This window comes from Tripterygium wilfordii, chromosome 2 (genome assembly GCF_013401445.1).
Source record: "Tripterygium wilfordii isolate XIE 37 chromosome 2, ASM1340144v1, whole genome shotgun sequence".
Classification (NCBI taxonomy): Eukaryota; Viridiplantae; Streptophyta; class Magnoliopsida; order Celastrales; family Celastraceae; genus Tripterygium; species Tripterygium wilfordii.
Genome location: NC_052233.1, coordinates 10,481,338 through 10,505,173, shown reverse-complemented (window position 1 = coordinate 10,505,173; position 23,836 = coordinate 10,481,338). Strand labels below are relative to the sequence as shown.

At 39.8% G+C, this 23,836-nt stretch overlaps 2 protein-coding genes and 1 non-coding gene across 3 annotated transcripts; 1 reads left to right on the top strand and 2 right to left on the bottom strand.

Annotated features, from left to right (window-relative positions):
• Positions 1–185: 185 nt before the first annotated feature.
• Positions 186–4,469, bottom strand: LOC120016616 (GRF1-interacting factor 3-like). Its single transcript, XM_038869470.1, has 4 exons — positions 4,152–4,469; positions 3,766–3,842; positions 932–1,016; positions 186–861 (listed from the first exon to the last, which is right to left on the bottom strand). The coding sequence occupies exons 1-4, from the start codon at positions 4,227–4,229 to the stop codon at positions 475–477; spliced, it is 627 nt and encodes a 208-aa protein (XP_038725398.1). The 5' UTR covers positions 4,230–4,469; the 3' UTR covers positions 186–474.
• A 12,098-nt stretch (positions 4,470–16,567) lies between these two features.
• On the bottom strand, positions 16,568–18,658 carry LOC120016578. Its single transcript, XM_038869415.1, has 2 exons — positions 18,544–18,658; positions 16,568–18,042 (listed from the first exon to the last, which is right to left on the bottom strand). Exon 2 carries the CDS (start codon positions 18,035–18,037, stop codon positions 16,877–16,879), a length of 1,161 nt encoding a protein of 386 aa, XP_038725343.1. The 5' UTR covers positions 18,038–18,042; positions 18,544–18,658; the 3' UTR covers positions 16,568–16,876.
• A 5,071-nt stretch (positions 18,659–23,729) lies between these two features.
• LOC119983991 lies at positions 23,730–23,836 on the top strand. Its single transcript, XR_005464820.1, has one exon. It is a non-coding gene; the product is annotated as a small nucleolar RNA R71 (small nucleolar RNA).

Here is a 23,836-nt window from a genome sequence, read left to right as displayed (position 1 = left end):
ATTTGGGCTGTTTTCTAGGCCCATTTTCTATAAGATGGGCCAGTTAAATGGGTTGTAGAGTTAGCAATGCTGATCACTAAACCACCTCTCCTGTATTGCAGTGTTCTAAATTGCAAGTCATTCGCATGGCAGGTCTTATTATTACCAATGAAAACTACTGATGGTGAAAAAAAAACCCAGTAATCTGATAAGACAAACACTCTCAAACTGCATATATTTGCAAGTTTTAAACATACAAGATCAGACCACAAGCTTCCTCTTTCCCATTCTACAAGACACTCAAAAACTTTTTCCCATCAGTTCCCTGCATTGGCTAGCTAAGAGCTATGAAACCTGACTAATCTATTGAAGCTAAAAGGAAACAACAGCAGACCTGCCAATCCTAAACTCAAGGAATTAAAATATCACTACGGCAATGCCAGTCCTATGGTAAGAGAGGCCTATTATAAACAGCCACAGCAGCGGAGTTCCCTTCTAGTGGGAGGAGTCTCCATCACCACCATGCCCAGCAGCGGAGTTCCCATGACCACCAGTGCCAGTTGTCCCCGTGTCGGTGCTTCCACCACGCACATCATTCGGTCCTGCAGTTGAAGTCGGGCCAACGCCACTACTACCTCCAAGTGTGGCTTCAGAATGCATGGGATTCATGCCATTGTTAGGGGGCCCTACAGGTCTCATTCCCATTTGCATCTGGAAGGCTTGCTGCTGCTGATGTAGCTGTTGTGGATCATGTATTTGATGTGGATTATTAAATTGTACTGGCATCTTTGGGGGAAAAACACCGTGCTGCTGAGCCATTGCCAATGCCTGAGGATGTTGCATGTAAAATCCTCCCTGTTGCATAGCAGGATGTGGTGACATCTGCAAGAATTAATAACAGATTAGCATAACATTCAGGAATCGGTTAAATTCGGTCAGGTCAACTACGCACCAGAGTTGGCAATGTTTGCGCTGGTGGTTGTGCATCAGCAATCGCGGCTAGCTGCATCAAATTTTTCTGAAGCTGAGCTTGATACCTAATTGCAAAAATCGATAAATGAAAACCAAGTGTGTAAGATAAATCAAGTACACATATAGCTTATGCATGAACATGACTGGGTATGAGCCACATATATACTCAAGTAATAATAAGATAAAGAGGGATGAACCAAATCTCAATTTAAAATAAAAAACCATCATGAGTCATGACTGAAGAATCTGCACTGTTTACTGCAATTTATATGGCAACCAATTTACAAAATCGTAATGTTCATCTTGAATCTAAAATCACCATCCATTTACTCTAAATCATAAAACTTAATCTAAAGATAATACCTTTGCAAAGGAGAGCCATTCACACAGGATTCCATCTGCCCAGTGCAACACAGGACAGAGCGTTGCGTCAATTAGCGATATTTTTGGGTACTGGAATATTACCATCTAGGGTGCAGCAGTCCATTGCTTAATATCGATTCAATTTGAGATCTCACATGAAATTTCTCATTCAATGAGCATTCTCAATAGTATGGCTTGACGAGTACTTGAACCACACTCTTAAGCAGGAGATTTTGAGTTTGAAAGTGGATCATATTCCATGAATATGACATCTATCTAGTGTGTGATGTATGGAATACATGACAAGGGGGAGTATTTTTATTGATCAGATCTGTCATATAAAAGCCTGTGCTGGACATCCATTTGCTTTGATTTGAATTATCACGAGGATCCCTTCAATCTATTCTATCAAAAATATAGAAAATCAACCCTATTTTACAATTCTATAGAAGCCTAAAGAGATGAATAAAATAGGGTCACAAATAAGAAGATATCTATATATGGAAAAAAAGTTAAAAGCAATTCAGGCTACACATATTTATAATCCTACAAGGAATGTAAAGGCATACACCTACATATGGAAACATACTCTATTTATATATGCTTAAATGACCCCTCTTCATAATCCCAGTTCATTCCTCTTTTGGGGGGAACAGATCTACTGCCTAAGAAACAAAAAAGACTGTAGAAGCTAAAAGGGGTGAAAAGGGTTGAGCAATTTCATTCCTGATATAGCAGATGCTATCACACATTCACACATACAATCATACTCGATTTGAGTGAATTGTTTCATCTTATAGGGATTTATTTTATATAATTTTACACATGAGGGTTCTTGGTTTCATATGATCATTAATAATGCATCTCCCACAACAATTACGTGAGGACTTATTTGTTGGTTTCATTCGGTCACTACACTCGTAGGCATCCTATTGAAACCCTGGGATATGGGGCTGCATGTCATCCACGCAAGAATAACTGAACTTTTCCGGAAAAAACCTCTTAGAGATTAAAAACAAATACACACACACACAGAGGGCTCAAAGGGAGACCCAAAAAGGACCTTTTGTGTACAATCTTACATAGGGATATGGAACATCCTATCAGTCATCATGCTTGCATAGCCACCATTTGAATATGACCTGAGGACGAATATGCATTTAAGTACGTGGATCATTATTATCAATAGCTTTTCAAGTCGTTACATTCAGAAAACCCATAAGGATTCTTTTGAGATGGGTCTTCCTTTTGGTCATTTTCTATGAATCAGTAGGTCTATGCATCAATCCAATAAATTTTGATAGGTGACAATTCAATTAGATTGTCTTGAGCCCACTCACTGGATTGATATTAAGAAAATTTTATAGGTCAGCTATAAGACTCGCAATGATGAATGATTCCGAGTATTGGGCTATTAAGAGACAACATATCCACAAAATGAATGTAGTAGAAATGTGAATGCTTCGTTTGATGCGTGGCCACACGAGGGAAGATAGAATAAGAAATAGGATTATTAGATTTATGGTAGGAATAACATCAATTGAAAATAAGTTGCGATAAAGTCATATAAGGCGGTATGAGCATGTACGACGTAGAGATAGCAATGCAAAGTTGAGGAGAATCGAGAAAATTTATATATGAGAGAGTATGAAGCAGAGATGGAGACCTAAAAAGGCATGACTTGAAGTAATAAGAAAGGATATGGATTCAATAGGAGTTGATGAAAATATGATCCTGAATAGAAATGAATGGTGGAAACGAATACACGTAGTAGATTCCCATTGCTTTTCTCATAGACTCAAGTAGCATACCTCAAACTTATGAGATAAAGGCTCAGATGATGATGATATGTCAAAACCCCTTTGTTTTTCTATTTGACAAATATTTCCTAGGTTGCCCTATAATTATAATCACTAGGTAAATAAAATTTCTCCTTGGCGAATTGACTATTAGGAACATAACGAATAAAATCTATAACATGAGAACCAAGCTAGTTACCAAATTTCTTGACGGAAAAGGATATATATATATATAGCATCAAGTTTCCAATGCAAATTACAATCTTAAACTTCAATCACGACAACTGTACAAATTGCTCTTCAACAATTATAATCACGCTCTCGCAGCAAGAAGCCTTACCCTTAGCCAATTCATCTAAGAAGGTTATGCTAATTTGTCTATGAGTCCACAGTCTTCCGACTCAGCACTATATCTTAAAGCACAACCATTCAGAATCAAATCTTTTTCTTCTTTTCATTGTTCCACAGGGATGGGGAACTGGGGATTCAAAACAAAAGCCTGCCCTCAGGCAGTGTAATAAAGAGTTTGACCACTCCTTCAGTAACAGAATCAGGAGCTTGTTATCTAATTATAATATAGACTAATGTGCACAAAAGGAATCGAACAGACAACCAAACATTAGCCTGTATACAGAGAGAGAGAGAGACTCACTGGGCACACTCAACATGTTTCCCAAGGTTTTGATGGTCCAATATTGCCAGAATCAACTTTTTATTCTCATCAAGAAACTGCATCAAGACTCATAAATCTCACCACTATGTAAAAATTAAATGATTCACACAGTCATCTCAATAAAATTCAAATTAAGAAATCGATTAAGTTTGGCATAATAACAAAACCGACAAATTTGTAATCAACAATCAATTAAACCCATATGTTCCCTATTGGATATTAATTCATTATCTCCATTATTCGATTCGTCTCCCAAGTCAGAATCCTCCATTACAGAGTCACTATATCATGAAGAAGATAACAATAACTCAAAAAATCTCATGTGGGTAAAGCAGAGATATAGAGAAAAGGCACGCAGACTATACCTTCTGAATCTGCTCGGTAGTGACGTTTGAAGGTGGAAATGAAGGCACCCCCGGGATCATCTGCGGAGTCTGCTGCATCTTCTGTTTACTTTTGTGTTGCTCCCAAAAACCCTAAGCTTAAACCCTCAAAAGTTTTTCCTTGAGACGTATATGTATATGTTTATCCAATATATAGATATGGAAAGATAAAGTTGGTAACTTGCTTGAGAAGGTGTGCGAGTGGAAAGATAAAGTCGGTAACTTGCTTGAGAAGGTGTGTGACTGAAGACAAAGACTGTGAGTGAGATCTTCGATGTCGACGAGGTTTCTGGAAATTTAAGATCACAGGAAAAAAAAATCTTTTTTTCTTTTATATATAGAAAATGGTGTATAGGGTAAAAACGGATCCGAAGCTCAGCAATTCTTTAACGTTATGTTTGGTTAGTCATAAGAACAATAATGGAAACGAAGATGGGAATGTGAATATGAATATGAATATGAATGAGAATTCTTTGAATTCTGATGTTTGGTTGGTGAAGGGATTGTACTTGTTACTTGGTAAAAGATTATATTATCCTTGTTATGTTTTAATATTTGATTATTAGATTGTTAATGTAAAATACATGAATTTTGTCTGTGGGTCAACTTTATCCATGTTAATTTTTCAAGTAAGTGTGTTTGTTTTTTTTTACACGTATATACATTATTAAATTTCCTCTTAATCAAATTCAAAAAAAAAAAAAAAAAAGAGTCCAAAGGCCATTTAATTTTAAGTAAGCTCAATTCTCAAACAAATCCAACCCAAAACCTAATTAGTCTCCAACACAACCCCTGAAACCCACAAGATCACAAACCCATAAACCTACAAACCCACAACCCAAAAAAAGTCGTGAAAGTTCTGAAGAAAAAGTCAGAAGATTTCAGCGTTTACTCCTCCAATCTTGTCTTTTGGGGGAGCTTATGGAAGTGCACCATTGTGTTACTTATGTTGCTTCAAGGCCGTTGTCTACCTCGACAAAAGAGTTGTTATCTCTTTGTTTATGTCATCTTTTTTTAAAATTTGGTATGTTCTTGATGCAAGATTTGTATTTTATTGTTCTATTTCTGAGGTGGATCCTCCAATTATCATGTAATCTGTGCTGCTTTGATCTAATATAAGTTTCTTATTATTAAAAAAAAAGTTGCCTAAAGGAATAAAAAGAGGGAGGGGTGGAGCTAAAGGGAAGAAAAAAATATAGAAAAGGAAAAGGTGGGGCTCCGGTGAAAGAAAAAGAAAAAGAAAAAAGGGAGAGGCATTGGTCTTAAAGAGGCGGAAAATAAAAGGAAAAAGAAGGAAGAGGAAAAGACAAAGGGGAAGAGGAAACGAGGAGTGGGGAGAAATCGCAAGAAAGGAGAGAGCAAACAAGGCAGAGAGGGTTTTTGGAAGCAGAGAAAGAGGAGAGGGAAAAGAAGAGAAAAAAGAGAGGAAGGAGAGTGGAATTGGTTTGGGATGTTAAAATACATAGATAATTTCAGTTCTTAAGTATCAACAACTCGTTTTCTTGAAGGAAAATATCTCATAGTAACTTCCCAATTAAGTGTGCTTCTAGAATAATATTATTGGGATGGGTGACCTCTTATGAAGACAAAGTCATACGGGCTCGATGTATCCACGAGAACTAGACAATCCAAAACGGACAATATTGTTGATCTGTATTAGGGTTGGAAATTCTAATATGGTATCAGAGCTAGCTCCACCTGTTTGGGTCACCTGTTGCGTCTTTCGGATGTCCTTATGAACGGACCACCCACAAGTGAGGGGTGCTTGTAGGGCTTTCGGATGTCCAATGGACGAAACACCCACAAGTAACCTTAATTGTACAGTCCACTTGTTGGGTCTGTTATAATCTAGCCCACCAGTGTGGGAAAGTGTTAAAATATGTAAATAATTTCAGTTCATAACCATCAACAACGCGTGGAAAACATCTCATAGTAACTCCGCAGTTAAGCGTGCTTCTATGAAAGTACTATCGACCATTGTTACTTCGTAGTTCAGTGTGCTCTTGTGAGAGCACTATTGGGATGGGTGATCTCTTGGGAAGAAAAAGTTGTGCAAGCCCGATGTATCCACAGGAACTAGATAATCCAAAGCAGACAATATTGTTTATGTGTATTAGGCTGAAAATTCTAATATGGGAGAAAGAAAAAAAGAGAGATGTGGTCTCGAGTAGGAACAAAAAAGAAGAGAATAGAGAAAGTTGGTTGGGCACAGATAAAGACAAAAAAAAAGGACAAGTCGCAAGGAACCGAAAAGAGTTTTAAAAAATGTTAGAAATTTTGGTTTTTTACTCGACTTTTCTTTGGCTTCCACTTCTGCTTCCTAATTATACCAATTATCCATAAAAAGCAATGTCATTTCTCCAATTTGGTTGAGTGTTTTTCTGCAGAGAAAAAGAGGGTTTTCTCCTTTGTGGGATTCTATCCCCGTATAAGAGGAAGCCACATCCCCTTAATTGAATGGTGACCGAAATGGGTCTCAACCTTTTTGAGCTTTCAATATTCCTCTTATGTGTTTGCCTTAGTTGGTTCTTATTGATTCTAGTATCCAATGCAGGTGTAGTCAAAGCCGCCTCACATGTCGCATCCCAGGTCAAACCCTGCGCATGTTGCTGGAGGAAGATGAACACTACCTTAAGAATGTTGCGGATGTCTTACAGTTGGTTGAGAAGATAAGTGATGATATTAGGGACATTTTATCAATTACATGAGGACTATTTCGGAATAAAAATGAAAATGGTTCCAAAATGGTCCTCATGAGTACCATTTCCAATTGACCATATTATTGTCTCAAAATTGTCTCCGTAATGGAGTCAAGAAATGGTTGTTTGGGTAGCACCTACCATATATACTACTGGCTAGCATATATTGTTGTCAAAATGGCTTATCAAACAAGCCTTTGTATCAAATTGCATCCATTTAGGCAGACAATAAATTATTTTTAAAACCAAAAGATTTATCGTTGCCTCAACCAGTTTCTTAGTATCTTTTGTTTCATACACACTTGTAAGAGCACAACAAAACAAGAGGACATCAATATGGATGGCCTGAAAGGGAAACAATACACGAGGGACTATGCAGGAAGCTAATATATACATGAAGAGCAAACAAGAAAATTAAGTGGACTAAGGGTAGTAGCCAAGTCAGGGAGGAAACCAGACAACAAAATCAAAGGAGTGCCTCACTCCCTCCTTTGCAAGCACGCCAGCCAAATCATTCCTCTCCCTCCTTATATGATGAAACTCAAGATTATGTAGCTAGATTTCGACAAGCTGTTTGCGTTAAGGGTATCATTGAGTTTCGATGATGTAAAGCCTGGCTAGGAATCCACTTGAATGCTGTAGTAACCGGATTTCGTCCGATCCGAAAAAGAAAAAAATAGGAAAGAACACAAAAAATGCAAAAGCTCATTTCTTTGACCTATAAGCACATAGATATTCATAATCCCTTTCTTGGATCCTTAAATACTCAAATCTTGACCCAATAAGATCAAATCTTAGAAAATATCTAAAAATAAGAGAATTGTTTTAATCTTTTTATTGTTTTTGCTAGAAGAATGGAAAAGTAAAAAATAAGAAAGAAAAAGCCAAAAATAAAAAGAAGGAGACAAAGAGAGAAATGTGGCACAAATTGGGGAAAGAATAAAAAGAAAGAGACAAAGAGAGAAATGTGGCACAAATTAGGGAAAGAAAAAGAATAAAAAGAAAGAGACAAAGAGAGAAATGTGGCACAAATTGGGGAAAGAAAAAGAATAAAAAGAAGGAGACAAAGAGAGAAATGTGGCACAAATTGGGGAAAGAAAAAGAATAAGAAGAGGGGAGAAGAGACTTTGGGGAGGAAAAAAAAACAAAAAAAAAGAAGAGAGGAAGAGAGGAGGCGTGAGAGAGAGGAAGAAAGGAGGAGACTTTGGTTTTTTTTGGTGAAGCAAAAACAAAAGAGAAAGAAGAAAGGAGGAGATTGGGAGAGAGCAACCGAGCAAAAGAAGAGAAGAAGTTTGGTTTTCTTTGTCTCCTTGAGAAGGTAATGACTCGAATTCCTTGATTCAAATTTGGTTTTATTCTATGTGTTTGTTCGGACTCGTTGCCAATATGTTTACGTTATTGTTCAAACCTTTTGCTCGTAGATTTGGTTCATGATGTGGCTTTTTGTTTTGTTCGATATTGATGATGATTGACTAAGGTTATTCCTTGTTTTTACCCTGCTAGTTGTAATAGATTTGCTGGTTTTTGTGCCGGATTTGGTCTTGTAATTTTCAAGTTCTATATAGAATGATAATCGGTGGTATTGGTACTGGATTTGGACTTGGTTTTGCAATACTGGATTTGGATTTGACTCATTCATAATCAGTCAATATGGCATGCTAATATACTGAATATATTTGTTGTTTGTTTGAGTATATTTTGATGTCCGGTTTGAGTATAATTGATGTTTTGTATATATGTTTTTTTTGTTCAAAACCCGGCAACATTAGGAATCAGTTGTATAGGTTTTTTTAGAGATTTATGTTTATATGTGTACGGTATGTGTGTATTTATACATGGTTTGGATGTGTGTATATGCATATATTGTATATATGTTTATATGTATATGTAAATCTTTAAGTATGTGTTTGGTTTGATATTATATTTGAATACCCATATTGACCCCCATTTTTGTGTTTATTTGTTGGGTTTGGATTGAGTTGAACATCATTTGGGCCGGGATCAAGGAGAGCTTGAATAATTTTAGGATTTTGCTTAAGATATTCTTTATTCTTTGTTTAAGTATGTATATTTGGCCCTTATGTTGAGTATATCACCCCCATTAACATGTATAACTTGGACATTAATTATTTGGATTTTTATTTATTTATTATAAGTATATGAGTTTAAAATTGAATATAGGTCATTTCAATTAAAGAAATCATAAGTTGATTTCCTTTATTTGAATTATGAACCTTATTTGATTTCATTTATGAATTTGCCATAAGTTGGCAATAATAGGTTAAATTGATAGATGACACTTTTCCAAATAATCATTTATACCATAAGTTGATATTTAAAATTAAACCTACCAAAAGTTGGTAGGTCATTTTATCATTTATGCCATAAGTTGGTATTTAAAATTAAACCTACCAAAAGTTGGTAGGACATTTTATCATTAACACCATAAGTTGGTGTTTAAAATTAAACCTACCAAAAGTTGGTAGGACATTTTATCATTAACACCGTAAGTTAGTGTTTAAAATTAAACCTACCAAAAGTTGGTAGGACATTTTATCATTAACACCATAAGTTGGTGTTTTAAATTAAATATACCAAAAGTTGGTAGTGTGTCCCCAAATAAAAACTATCATAAGTTTTAGTAATATTACAATTTCTTTTAATGCTATCATAAGTTGATAGTATTCTTACAAATCTTTTCCCAAAACTATCATAAGTTGATAGTGTTATTTCAAACCTATTTCCAAATAAAAACCATCATAAATTGATAGTAATATTCCAAGCTTTTTTTCAAACACTATCATAAGTTGATAAGTGTGTTGAAAGTAATAATTCAAACTTTAACAATTATATCTTGCAAAGAGCAAGTATCCATAAGATAGCCATGAAATTAATTAGGGTAACCGTTTTCAAACGGGAGTTGTGGGGTGCCTAACACCTTCCCCACACTCAATCGATCCCCGTACCCTTTTCTCTGGTTCGCAGGTCTTTTCGGTGTCCAATTGCACCTTAAATCAATTGGTGGCGACTCTAAACATTTTTCATCCTCAAACGCCGGTCCGCGTCGTGACCCCGGTTGCGACAACTGGCGACTCTGCTGGGGAAACCAGGTTTTTAAACCTAAGAGGGTCAAGCCCATATGATTAAATTGATTGGCTACGGTTACTTCTTTTTGTATGATTAATTGTTTGTTTCCTTTATATGTTAGAGATGTTGATTTATTTTGTTGTGGTAAAGTATTTGTCATCTCATACATTTACACTCACTGTAGCCTACCACCCGGGCTCCACCTTTAGTATTAGAGAGGGTTGACCACTATTCTCGTGAGATTCCGTCTCCGCATGGATAGTGGAAGATATCCTCACCGGATCGACTTCCCTTAAAAGTTAAGGGAGGAGCTTTTGTCCCAATAGTTGGGATTTTAAAAGCAACATGATCTGGGACCCTCGCGGAGTAGTTAGATAAACTTACCCATGCACTTTATAAAGCCCTAGATCCATGGCCGAAACCTCCAGAAATTTAGGATACCCCATGTAATGGCATGTTTTATTTTTGTGTGATTTATTCATTTGTGGCTGATGTTTTGTTGTACACATTCTTAATTGGGATTTTAGTGCATCATTAATCATAGCTTTCAAAAAGCAACATCGTCACCCCTATCAGACTCACCTACAATCAAGAATTATTGAGAATATGGAGCAGGAAATGGGTGAGCATAGTCAGAATCAGGATATAGCTGAAATCAAAGAACAGATGGCCTTATTGATGAAGAATATGGTGTTGCTGATGAAAGGAAAGGGAGTAGCTGAAAATTCTGAAATACTAGAGATTCCTGAGAATCATCTGCACCAGGAAATACCAACTTACCCACCCGGGTTTACTCCTATTCGTAATCAGCCTTTGCCTGGTTTGCATCAGCATTAGTATGTTTCCCACAGGCAACCACTCAGAACCCGACATATATTCATCCAGTTGAGACCCATGTGCATGATAATCCCTTCACAGTCGATGCTAATATTGCAGGAGTTGTAACAGCCGGAGTAGTGAATGAGGGAGTTCAGAATGAAGAAAATAACTCAATAGATGCCACTAAGAAGTTGGAAAAGAGATTAAGAGCCATGGAGGGTTTTAATGTTTCAGGGATGCTGAATCCGACCAATTTGTGCCTTGTGAAGAATCTGAATATTCCGCATGATTTTGTACTACCAAAATTCAGTGAGTTTTGATGGCACTGGAGTTCCATTGGATCATTTAACGATGTATTATCGACGTATGCAGCCATATGCAAGCAATGAGTGTTTATGCATTATTTCCAAGATAGTCTGATTGGGGCAGCTCAAAGGTGGTTCAATACCCTTAATCCCTCATCAGTAGCTTCGTGGGAGGATTTGGTTGAAGTGTTTATGAAGCAATATAAGCACAATGAAGAGAAGATCCCTACCATTTATGATCTGCAGAATACAACAATGAAGAGTGGGGAAAGCTTCAGGGAGTTTGCTCATCGATGGAGGGATTTGGCAGCTCAGATAATTCCACCACTATCAGAGAAGGATTTGTTGAATGCTTTTATTGATGCTCTCCAGGAACCTTATACTTCCAACTTGGCGGGCGGTGGCCACAATAACCTAGCTGATATGATACAAGCAGGAGAACGAGTTGAACGATGTATGAAGAGAGGTACTCTGCATTATCCCACCCTTGATAAACCGGACCCAGCTAAAGGAAGTAAAGGCAAAAAGACTGAAGTGCATTCTGTAAATTTTGATCCCGCTGTTTATGGTGCGCTTACTTCAGACTATCGCCCTAGAAGCAATTCCTCAAGGATGTCAAGTCCAGGAGCCTATTATAACCATAACCATAACCACACCCAGAATCCTTATCCACCCCGATTCAACGCACCATCACCCAATCAATACCCACAAAACCCAAACACTTACCAAAACTTCCAAAAACCAAACACTTATCAAAATTTCCAAAGCCCAAACACTTACCAAAGTCCTCGTCCAAATTTCCAAAACCAAAGACCCAGACGGCCCGTTGAGCATTTCGATCCTTTGCCCATAACCTATGCTGAATGTTTCACGAAACTTCAAGCGCAAGGAGCGGTAGCTCCTGTTCCGGGACGGGTCCACCAATCTCCATATCCCCATTGGTACGACCCTAATAGCACATGCTTATATCATGGAGGCGCACCCGGGCACTCAACTGAAAGTTGTCTACAATTCAAAAGGATAGTCCAGGGGATGATTGAAGCGAAATGGCTGGATCTTAGTGCAATCAATAAACCCAATGTCAACAATAATCCATTGCCTAATCATGAGAAGGAGGGGGTGAATGCCATTGAAGAATTTTGTGCTTCAAAAAGATGGGTTTCAGAGATTGCAATGTCGTTGGGCCAGTTGTTTATGGTGTTGAGGAAAGAAGGATTGGTCGAAGAGATAGCAGTGGATATGTCCGTTCAACGTGGACTTTTTGATGCCATGAAGACTTGTGAGTCCCATAAAGGACAAAAGGGGCATGCTATTGAGAATTGTCATGAGAAGGAACAAGAGTTGATGGATTTGAAGATAATAAAGTTTGAGGTGAAAGGTCAATCAAATGAAGTCAATGTCCTAGGAGGTTACTACCAAGGACCAAGGCCGAATTACGTGAAACCTTTTGTTTTGCAATACTCTATAGAGGACAAGCCAGTGACTGTGATTCCGAGGATAGATACTTTGTACAAGAATGATAAGGCTGTGCCATGGAATTATGAAGCAGAAGCTAGTGGAAAGCAAGAAGAAGTGGTAGATAATATTTCTGGCATTGGTGGAGTTACCCGGAGTGGGAGATGTTACACGAGAAATGAGACAGAAGGGAATCTAATGGTGGACCTTGAAGCAGAGCGTAAAAGGAAAGGGAAAGCAATACCTGAGGTTGAAGAGTCAGGTTTTATTCCAGAAGAAGGTCTTTTTGTGCGCCCAGAAGAGAAAAAGAAAGTTGTAACTGATGTGGAAGTTCAGGAGTTCCTGAAAATTATTCGGCAGAGTGAGTACATGGTGGTGGATCAATTGAAGAAAACCCCTGCAAAGATTTCGATCTTGGAGTTGATAATGAGTTCTGAACCACATCGACAAGTCTTGACGAGAATGTTAAACCAGGCATATGTATCAGACAAGATTCCTACAGACTCTTTCAATGGCATTGTGGGAAATGTGTTGGCCACCCATTTGTTGTCCTTTACTGAAGATGATATTCCGCCTGAAGGGATGGGGCACAACAAAGCTTTGCATATTTCCGCCATGTGCCGTGGAAAGGAATTAGCAAGTATCCTGGTGGACAATGGGTCATCCCTCAATATTTTACCAAAGGAGACTTTTGAGAAGCTACCAATTGACAGATCTTATCTAAGACAAGTACCAATGGTAGTGAGAGCATTCGACGGAACACGTAGAGAGATTATGGGAGAAATTGAAATACCTTTACAGGTTGCAAGTGTAATGTTCAATGTGCCGTTTGTGGTAATGGATATCTCACCAACCTATAGTTGCCTGTTGGGACGCCCTTGGATTCACTCTGCGGGAGCTGTTCCATCATCGTTGCACCAAATGCTCAAATTTGTTTATGATGGAAGGGTTTACATAGTAAAGGGTCAGTCAGAATGGATGGTTGCCAGCTTGTCTAATAGTTCTCCTATTGATGCTCCGACAGAGGGGATTCAGAGTTCATTCCAATCTTTCGAAATTGCTAGTGCTAGCTACGGGAAGGAAGGACTTTCTCCCCTAAAGCCACAAATATCAAAGGTTACGAAGAATGTAGCAAAATTTATGTTGAAAAAGGGGTTTCGCCCAGGAGAAGGACTCGGTAAGAATCGACAGGGAATTAAGAAGCCAGTAGAAATGGTGAAACATCCAGAACGCTGGGGTTTGGGTTATAAGCCAACTAGGGTTGATAGAAATCGTGTGCAAGCAGAAAAACAGGCGAAGAGGCTTGCCCGTCTGGAAGGAAAGGAATTGGAAGTTGAAAAGAAACCGATTCCCTGGCTTTATGACAGTTTTGTGTATGGAGGGATGCAAAACAAGATAAGTTTGACTGACACTGGGGCAGTTTTTGGAAAACTGTCATTTCAAAACTCGACTGGTGTAACTAGGGCGATTTTGGCAAATATATGTGATCATTTTGAAAAATTCCAAGTTGCTGTGGTGGAAGGGGAACAGAGTTCAGCTGCTAGACCTTGCTTTGTCATCTCGCGTCCTTCAAATTTCAAACTTAGCAACTGGACCAGTTTGGAGCTCCCAGTATCTCTCAAGAACCTGCAAGAGTAATCCCGAGTGCACTGTTGGGTCTAAATTAACCTTACTAGCAAGTGTACTAGTCGGCGACTACAGCACAATGATAAGCAAGGGTCGAATCCACAGGGACGGTGTTATGTTTAATCCAAATGTCTATTTGTATGTATATATGGACAATGCAATCAAAAGTAAAATTCAACTCAAGATTGTTTGGTTTGGTAATTAAACTAAAACAAGCAAAGAGCAAAGTGTTTTTGGTATTTTCTTAGAATTAGGATGCAACTAATGCAAATGAGATGATTTAACAAATATGAGATGAACACCAAGGCTTCGGAATCCCCCTTGGGAAATGACTTGGAATGACATAAATTCACACACATATTTGCTAATTCGGGCATAACGAATCCGTACCTAAGTCGGTTTTAGCGCACTTAAGCCAAATCTCCCTAAAATCGATTACTAGCCATCTTATTGGTCTAGGTCGGATATTCCTAAATACATTCTAGCCATCTTATTGGTCTAAACATGCATAGGAATTTATGGAGTTCTATGGAGATTAGGATTCATACAAAATTGTCACCTAATTAAAGGGAGACACATTCATAATCAAGTGTTTCAAGAAGCATAATCTACTTGACATATTATTGTCTAAGCAAATTCTCCAAACAATTTCATCCAAAAATCTAAAGTGTTGGCCAAACACCACAAGCATGAAGAAATTGCAATCAAACATAGAAACACAAGATTTATACCCAAATCAACTCATATATATGTAAATCAAGTCATAAACAAAGTCATCAAACCCAAGGCTTCATCCTAGCCTTGGCACAAGAGATTTAGTTACACATAATGAGAGAAAAACACAAAAGGAGAGATGAGAAAATCATGAATAAACCCAATTAGTTGAGTAGATCCAAGTTGAGCTGAAGAATCTCTCCTCCTAGCTCCAAGAATCGCCTTCCCCCTCTGGTTTCGCTCCCCAGAAAATCAGTTCTAGGTTCAAAAGTGTCCTGCGGCTCGGCAAGTTCGCGAATTAAAACATCCCAAAAAACTGTCTTGTGCGCCTAGGCGCGTTGTATTCACGCCTAGGCGCACCACGCCTAGGCGCACGCCTAGGCGCACGCCTAGGCGCAATCCTAGGCGTGCACAACTTCAAATTCACGCCCCAACTCGCTGGACTGGGCGTGCACAAGTGATACTGGGCGTGCACAAATATTGCGCCTAGGCGTGGAATGCTTCCAAAATCTCCATACGACGTCCGATTTGCACGATTTTAGCGTCTACGGAAAGCTTGAGATGTCTAGTTTCCAATGCCTTTTATTTCGCTTGATTCCGATAACGTGACAAAAAGTTATAAGTATTTGAACACACGAAGGTCGGTGGACATTTTCTTCAGTTCAGCCCTTTTTTCATCACTTTTCATCCAAACCGCAATCAACCTATCAAAAAATACAAATCAAAACATAAATACACTCATTATTTATTTAAATGAAGCTTAAGAGGGGGAGATTCCTACCAAAAACAATAGGTATTATCACACCTATCAAACACCCCACACTTAAACCTTACTTGTCCTCAAGTAAAACTAGATTAAGTACATGTACCACTAACATCTTAACTCACTAACGCAGGAATCGCGGTTGCATTTAGCATATGCAACAAGCCTTTAAACCCCTAGGTGTCCCTAGTGGAGGAGTTGTGTCTCCTGAGGGCTTACAAGAACGACACCCACAAACATTTCAGTCCCAAGATATCAAACACCCCACACTTCATCCGCATGATATACTCATGGAAAATTTTCAGCCTACTCAATTAAATATATTTTTTTTTTTAGATGGCATGCAGTGCTAAGAGGAAATGCATAAAAATGTGGCTTCCAAGAGTTTATACATGCTAAACATAGTCACATTCCAAGAATCCCAAGAACAACCAAACAATGATACCAAGGCACATTTATTTATATACATACTACTCTGTCTAAAGGTTTTCTCTTTTTTTTTTTATCTAGAACCGTGCAATGCTCACTCCATTAAACTTTCTAGTCAACCCATGTAGCGAGTTCTCAACCAATGACTCCCAACCAGTAGGTTTAGGGCATTAGGTGACAAAGCACCCCTCGGATCAATTTCTCGAGTTGACAAGGTTTCGAAGTTAAGCAGGCCTAGTATGTTCATCATGACTGCCTCACCTTTTTACGCGAAACTCAAGTTGGTTAGACAAGAGCCCCGGTTACTCAGCAAAAACACATGAGCGGAACATGATTTTCATCATTTTCAAGCTTTTTTTTTTTTTTTTTTTTTTTTTTTTTTTTTTTTTTTTTTACTTGTATACAAATAACTAGTGCCAATGATATTACTGAAATGATGTTCTAGCTCATCTAAGAGAAAATCCACATTCAACACATATATCCAACCAAGTCATACCCCACTACATTTCAATGCAAGTGAATCAATTTCGTAAATAATCAAGTAGGCATCAATGATTCCTCAAGCATATAAGGGGACAAGATGGGTTCGCAACTTAAATATGAAACATAAGGGAGTCCATCCACGCACAGATTAACAGAAAATAAGAGGGCATCATCCATAGTACTTGACCTTAATAACAGCAGCATAAAATAAGACTACCCAACCACCCCACTGTTAGAACAAGCTTTGTCCTCAAAGCATAAGAGAGGAATAATCGGGACAAAATAAAATGGATGACAAGCGTAGAACAATACAACCTGCAGGGGAAACTACTGAGTGGGTCCACCAGAGGTCTTGCGGCGAACATAAGTGAGATTTTTGTCGCGCCGCATCTCCTGGAGCATGGATAGGACATCAGTAATCTGCTGACCCTGAGTCTGGAACTGCTGCTGGACATACTCAGCATGAGACTGGAAAGTGTGCTCAAGACGAGTCAGCTGGTCGCTCATCTCCTTGATCCGAGTATCATGATCAGCAGCATCGGCATCACTCGGAGCGGTATCCTCCTCCTCGCCATCCTCGTCCTCCTCCGCAAACTGCTGCACACCCGGAGCATATCGAGCTCTCCCAGCAGGGGCAGAGCGAATACGAGCTATACTAATACGCCAGTTGCTCAAATCATACGCCTCCATGGGAAGAGAGACAGACTGCAGAGTCAGAGGTAGCACCTGGAGATATGTCAGCAAGCGAGTGATGATCCGCGGCAGAAAGAGCCTCTTCACCTTGACTTTGGTGTCCTCCACGCTCCTACGGATAGCCAAAAAGGACTGAATATAATAGTGGCCAAGATCAAACCAAGTACCAGTCCAGATACAATAAAGAATCTCCAAGGCCTCCTCCCTCCTCTCACTCTGGTGCCCAGTTGGCCATAAGTTACCATGCACTAGCCGGTCCACAAGATACATAACCTGCGGAAGAGCAGATTTCCGAACAAATTTTCCCCGCCGACCAGTAAAATGTTGGACCATCCACTCATGATCCTCCAGCTGGGCAGAAGGAATAGGTGGCTGGAAACCACTATCAGGAGGCTGGGAAGTAGGATGTCCAATACTGGCACTAACATCAGCAGCAGAAAAAGTAATCATCCCGGAAGGCAATATAGCTTGGTAGAGGCCAGGCCCTGTTGCTTCCACGGTGCGATAGAATGCACGCACCAGGCTTGGATAGACCGGAACATCAGCAGCAGAAGAAACATCCGGGGTAGCAATGAAAGAACAAAAGTGGCGGAGCCGGCCGAAAGGCTCACTTCTTACCCCAACCTTGTTCAACAGATCAGCAGATAAATATACCTCCGGCACAAGAGTAGCAATGTCAAAGTAATCAATGGCAGCTCCAGAAGTAGACCCCTCTGTTGCAGGAGGTGGCTGAGGTGTTGTGAACCGAGAAGTGCGCTTCTTGCGCATGGATGCCACTAGCTTTTGACGCGGCATAATTACTGCAAAAGCAATGTAAAACAATTAAGAATAGCAGGGATAATCATTAACGCAATACTGCACAGAAAGATGACAAAAGATGGTATGAGATAAGACCAACTCACGCCTAGGCGTGAGTGAACCACGCCTAGGCGAACTCACGCCTAGGCGTGAGTGAACCACGCCTAGGCGAACTCACGCCTAGGCGTGAGTGAACCACGCCTAGGCGAACTCACGCCTAGGCGTGAGGGAACCACGCCTAGGCGTGGTCCCTTCTTCCCCAACACGCACGGGTTGCCATGGCAACCCGAGCTTCAAGCACCAAATCCCACACTTTGTACACAAAAACAGCAGATCAGGCAACCAATATGTCCTACATGACTCAGAATGAGAGAATCAACCAAGATATCCCATACTTTAGCCCTAAACTTCCAAAAATTAGGAGATGCCATTGCCAAACTTTGCAATTCTCTCACTTCAATTCTTGCTTGGAATAGAGCAAGCATAGAGAAACTATTACATACCTGATGCGCTTAGATTGTCGCTTAGGCGAGGATTGGAGAGGTGCGCCTAGGCACGCGGTAGAGAGAAAGCTCGGCGTGGGTATGTGACTGTGTACAGATTGTGTGGTATATAATGAAGAGTTTTTTTTTTTTTTTTTTTTTTTTTTTTTTAAATAGACACGCCCAGGCGTGGATTGTCCACGCCTAGGCGTGGTGATAAGTTGCGCCTAGGCGTGGATATGCACGCCTAGGCGTGGTCTGGCTGTAACATATTGCCCAGAAATTTCAATTTTCCTGCAGCCAGATTTCAGCACATGCAAACTAACATCCACACAAAATTTTTGCCAATAAAAATAGAATGATAAAGAAGAAAAGGATACACAAAAGGATATACTGCATTGGGTTGCCTCCCAAATAGCGCTAAGTTTAATGTCTTCAGCCAGACGTGGCGGTGCTAAGATCTTCAAAGGGATGGAGGATCTTCCAAGCGTAACTTGTACTTTTCCATATCAAAAGAGGTCTCAAAATAGGGCTTGAGGCGGTGACCATTTACTTGCTGCTCAAAACTTGTGCGAGGGTCCTTGATAAATACAGAGCCATAAGGAAGAACTTTAATCACCTCATACGGACCACTCCACCTTGATCGAAGCTTTCCCGGAAAAAATCGAAGGCGAGCATTATACAGCAAGACTTTTTGACCTGCTTCAAATACCTTCCTTGAGATATGTTTATCATGAAAGAGTTTGGTCTTTTCCTTGTAGATTTTAGCATTCTCATAGGAGTCATTCCGCAGCTCATCAAGCTCATTAAGTTGGAGCTTCCTCATATTGCCAGCTTCCTGGAGATCAAAGTTCAAAACCTTGATTGCCCAGTATGCTCGATGTTGCAGCTCTACCGGTAAATGACAAGGCTTCCCAAAGACTAACCGGTAAGGAGACATGCCAATAGGAGTCTTAAAAGCAGTCCGATAAGCCCAAAGAGCATCATTAAGCTTAATACTCCAGTCCTTTCTACTAGAAGAAACCGTCTTCTCAAGAATATGTTTGATCTCCCGGTTCGATATCTCCACCTGGCCACTCGTTTGCGGGTGGTAAGGTGTAGCAACCTTGTGAGTTACCCCACATTTTTTCATCAACTTCTCAAAGTACTTGTTGCAAAAATGCGATCCACCATCACTAATAATAGCTCTTGGAGTTCCAAACCTTGCAAAGATCATATTTTTCAAGAAATGCAAAACCACACCATGATCATTGGTTTTGCACGGTAGAGCTTCAACCCATTTACTCACATAATCAACCGCCACCAAAATATATAGATTTCCATGGGAATTGGGGAATGGACCCATGAAGTCAATCCCCCACACATCAAATAGCTCAATAGTCAATATGTTGTTCAATGGCATTTGATCTCTTGCTGAAATATTCCCGGTTCGTTGGCATCGATCACACGTCAAACAGAAAGAATGAGCATCTTTGAACAGAGAGGGCCAATAAAATCCACATTGAAGTACCTTGGCAGAAGTTTTCTTCCCCCCAAAATGCCCTCCACACACATGAGAGTGGCAAAAGTGAAGAACACTTTCTTGCTCATTAACCGGAATACATCGTCTGATAATCTGATCAGGACAACATCTGAATAAATAAGGATCATCCCAATAGTAATATTTGATGGAGGATAGAAACTTGTTTTTCTCATGTGTGGTCATACCCGGAGGTAACTTCCGGCTTACCAGATAATTAACGATATCTGCATACCAAGGAACTTCCTCGACCTCAAATAAATGCTCATCTGGAAAGGTCTCATTGAAATCCATATCTCTTTCACCGTTTTCCTTGATAGCGAGCCGAGAGAGATGATCAGCAACTACATTCTCACACCCCTTTTTATCCCGAATCTCCAAATCAAACTCTTGGAGAAGCAGTACCCAACGAATGAGCCGTGGCTTGGAGTCTTTCTTTGACAATAAATACCGCAATGCTGCATGGTCAGAGTAGACAATCACTTTAGAGCATGCTAAATATTGACGAAACTTGTCCAAGGCAAAAACAATAGCCAACAACTCTTTCTCGGTGGTGGTATAATTGACTTGAGCATCATTGAGTGTTTGGCTTGAATAATATATAACATGAGACTTCTTGTCAACTCGTTGACAAAGCACTGCTCCAATGGCAAAGTCAGAAGCATCGCACATAATTTCAAATGGCAAAGAAAAATCTGGAGGCATCATAATTGGAGCGGTAGTAAGTTTCTCTTTCAACAAATCGAATGCCCTCATACAAGCTTCATCGAATAGAAAAACTGCATCTTTGGCCAAAAGGTTGCATAAAGGCCTAGCAATTTTAGAAAAATCTTGAATGAACCTCCTATAGAACCCTGCATGTCCCAGAAAAGAACGAATTCCTTTCACATTAATCGGAGGAGGAAGCTTCGATATAAGCTCTATCTTTGCCGGATCAACTTCAATCCCATTTTTGGAGATAATATGCCCCAACACATTTCCTCGTTGCACCATAAAGTGGCATTTTTCCCAATTTAGCACCAAATTGGTTTCTTCACATCTCCTCAACACAATAGATAGATTTTGAAGGCAATTGTCAAAACTTGACCCAAAGACAGAAAAATCATCCATAAATATCTCAATAAAACGCTCCACCATGTCAGAGAAGATGCTTATCATGCAACGCTGAAATGTTGCAGGAGCATTGCATAAGCCAAAAGGCATCCGACGGTAAGCAAATGTTCCAAATGGACAAGTGAAAGTAGTCTTGTCTTGATCTTCGGGAGCAATGGCAATTTGGTTATAACCAGAATAACCATCCAGGAAGCAATAATACTCATGCCCTGCCAGTCTCTCAAGCATCTGATCAATAAAAGGTAATGGGAAGTGATCTTTTCGGGTAGCTAAATTCAGTTTCCGATAATCAATACAAACTCGCCATCCCGTGACCTTCCGAGTAGGAATAAGCACATTGTTCTCATTAGCTTCGACAGTAATCCCAGATTTCTTCGGCACAAGATGGACTGGACTCACCCATTTGGAATCAGAAATAGGATAAATAACGCCAACATCCAAGAGCTTCAAAATCTCACTCCGGACAACTTCTTTCATGTTTGGATTTAATCTTCTTTGTCCCTCTCTAGTGGCTTTAGTTCCGTCCTCCATCAAAATGCGATGCATGCACACAGAGGGGCTAATGCCACGAATATCCGCAATGGTCCACCCAATTGCACTCTTGTATTCCCTGAGAACACGGAGCAATTTCTCTTCTTCCAAGAGAGAAAGATTAGAAGAAATAATAACAGGAAGAGTTTTAGAGTTACCTAAGAATGCATATCGCAAATGTGCGGGCAAAGGCTTCAACTCTAGCTCTGGCGGACTCACTATAGATGGTACTAGCTTCTCAAGATTTGGAGAGTCCCTTAAATTTTCAAAGGTCGGACGCCACTTGTGTTGATAACTAGGAGAAGCCTCAAACATGTTTACAACTTCTTGAGTATCATTGTCCAGAGTCCTCTCAATATCTCCCACTAGAAAAGCTTCCAAAGCAATGGTTTTATCATTTCTATGCAGCTCCATGTCGACTCTTCTATCCACCACATCCACCCAAAAACAAGTCTTTGAATCATTAGAATGTCTCATGGCCTCAAAGAGCCGAAACTGAATTGTTTTATCAAAGACTGTCATAGTGAGAACTCCCATCTTGACATCAATGATGGTGTTGGTGGTTGCCATAAAACCGCGGCCTAGAATGATTGGTACATCTTTTCCCGGATTAGGTTCACCCTCCATATCAAGCACTAGAAAATCCACCGGAATAACAAACTCTCCCACCTTCACTAGAACATCTTCAACTAGCCCAAAAGGATGCACTAAAGAGCGATCCGCTAATTGGAGAGTGACTGATGTTGGTTTCAACTCACCGATCTTCAATGTAGTGTAAACAGAATAAGGCATGATATTCACACTCGCACCAAGATCCATCAAGGCTTTTTCAATTTCTTTCTCTCCAATAATACAAGGAATGGTAAAGCTACCCGGATCTTTTAATTTGGGTGGGAGCTTCTTTTGTAAAATAGCACTTGTCTCTTCGGAGAGAAATACTTCTTCATGATCACCAATCTTTCTTTTGTTAGTGCACAACTCCTTCAAAAATTTTGCATATGCGGGAATAGACTTAATTGCCTCAATAAGTGGAATATTAATCTCTACTTTCTTCAAAACTTCAAAAATGTCCCGATTATACTTGTGTTTTTTAGCCGGTGCAAGACGAGATGGAAAAGGCACTGTTGGAATAACCTCTTCTTCCGGCTTTTCCTTCTCAACATGAGGTGTGGTGGGAGCACTCGGTACCACCACTGTAGGTTCATCATGACTCTCACCATCAAGCCCTTTATATTCAATCTTGTTGTCCACCTTTTTCCCACTTCGCAAGACAGTAATAGCATTAGCATCTTCATGCTGTTTAGGATTTACCTCAGGTTGACTTGGAAGCTTTCCCGGTTGTCTTTCACTCAAAGCCTGAGCAAGTTGTCCTACTTGCATTTCAAGCTTTGCGATGGACTGAGTATTGCTGGAAACAGTTTGTTGCAACTGAGTCATTGAATTGCTCATCTCTGCTTGGGAATGCTGCATTGTGACTTGTGATTGAGCAAGTTGGGTGATAAGGTCCTCCATAGCAGACTTCTTTGCATCTTGAGAAGGTGGTCCTTGTCGTGGAGCTTGCCAAGGTCTGGGCCCTTGATTGAAATTCTGGGATGAAGCATAGGAGAAATTTGGGTGATTCTTCCATCCTGGGTTATATGTGTGAGAAAATGGATCATTCTGCTGCCTATGAAAAGGTTGAACTGCATTAACTTCAGCTTCAGGAAATGTCCCACTTCTAGAACATACATGAGTAGGATGATCGGTGCCTCCACAAATGCCACAAGGCTCCAAATTTCTGCTCAGCAAAGTTACTACCGCATCCAATTTCCTAGCCACAGACGCCATCTCTGAATTTGAAGCACTAGCCTCATAAACCATATGTCTAGGAGCATCAAGATCACGATTATCCCATTGTGAGGAATTTGCTACCACAGTCTCAATAATTTCATTGGCTTCAGTCGGTTCCTTAGCCATAATATTTCCTCCAGCAGCTGCATCTAACCTATGGCGGCATTCATCAGCCAGATGTTGGTAAAAGTATGATATAATCTGCCATGGCAAGAATTGATGATGTGGGCAACCAATCAATAAAGTTTTATATCGCTCCCAAGCCTTAAAAAGTGGTTCTCCCTTGTTCTGTCTGAAATGGAAAATCTGATCCCGAAGCCT

What these genes read in the sequence shown, in the direction of transcription:
- LOC120016616 (XM_038869470.1), bottom strand. Translation starts at nt 4,229, where the DNA reads ATGCAGCAGACTCCGCAGATGATCCCGGGGGTGCCTTCATTTCCACCT. An exon ending in CTACCGAGCAGATTCAGAAG is followed by an intron (nt 3,843 to 4,151) that starts GTATAGTCTGCG and finishes GTCTTGATGCAG; the next exon opens with TTTCTTGATGAGAATAAAAA. An exon ending in CGCAAACATTGCCAACTCTG is followed by an intron (nt 862 to 931) that starts GTGCGTAGTTGA and finishes TAATTCTTGCAG; the next exon opens with ATGTCACCACATCCTGCTAT.
- LOC120016578 (XM_038869415.1), bottom strand. Translation starts at nt 18,037, where the DNA reads ATGCCGCGTCAAAAGCTAGTGGCATCCATGCGCAAGAAGCGCACTTCT.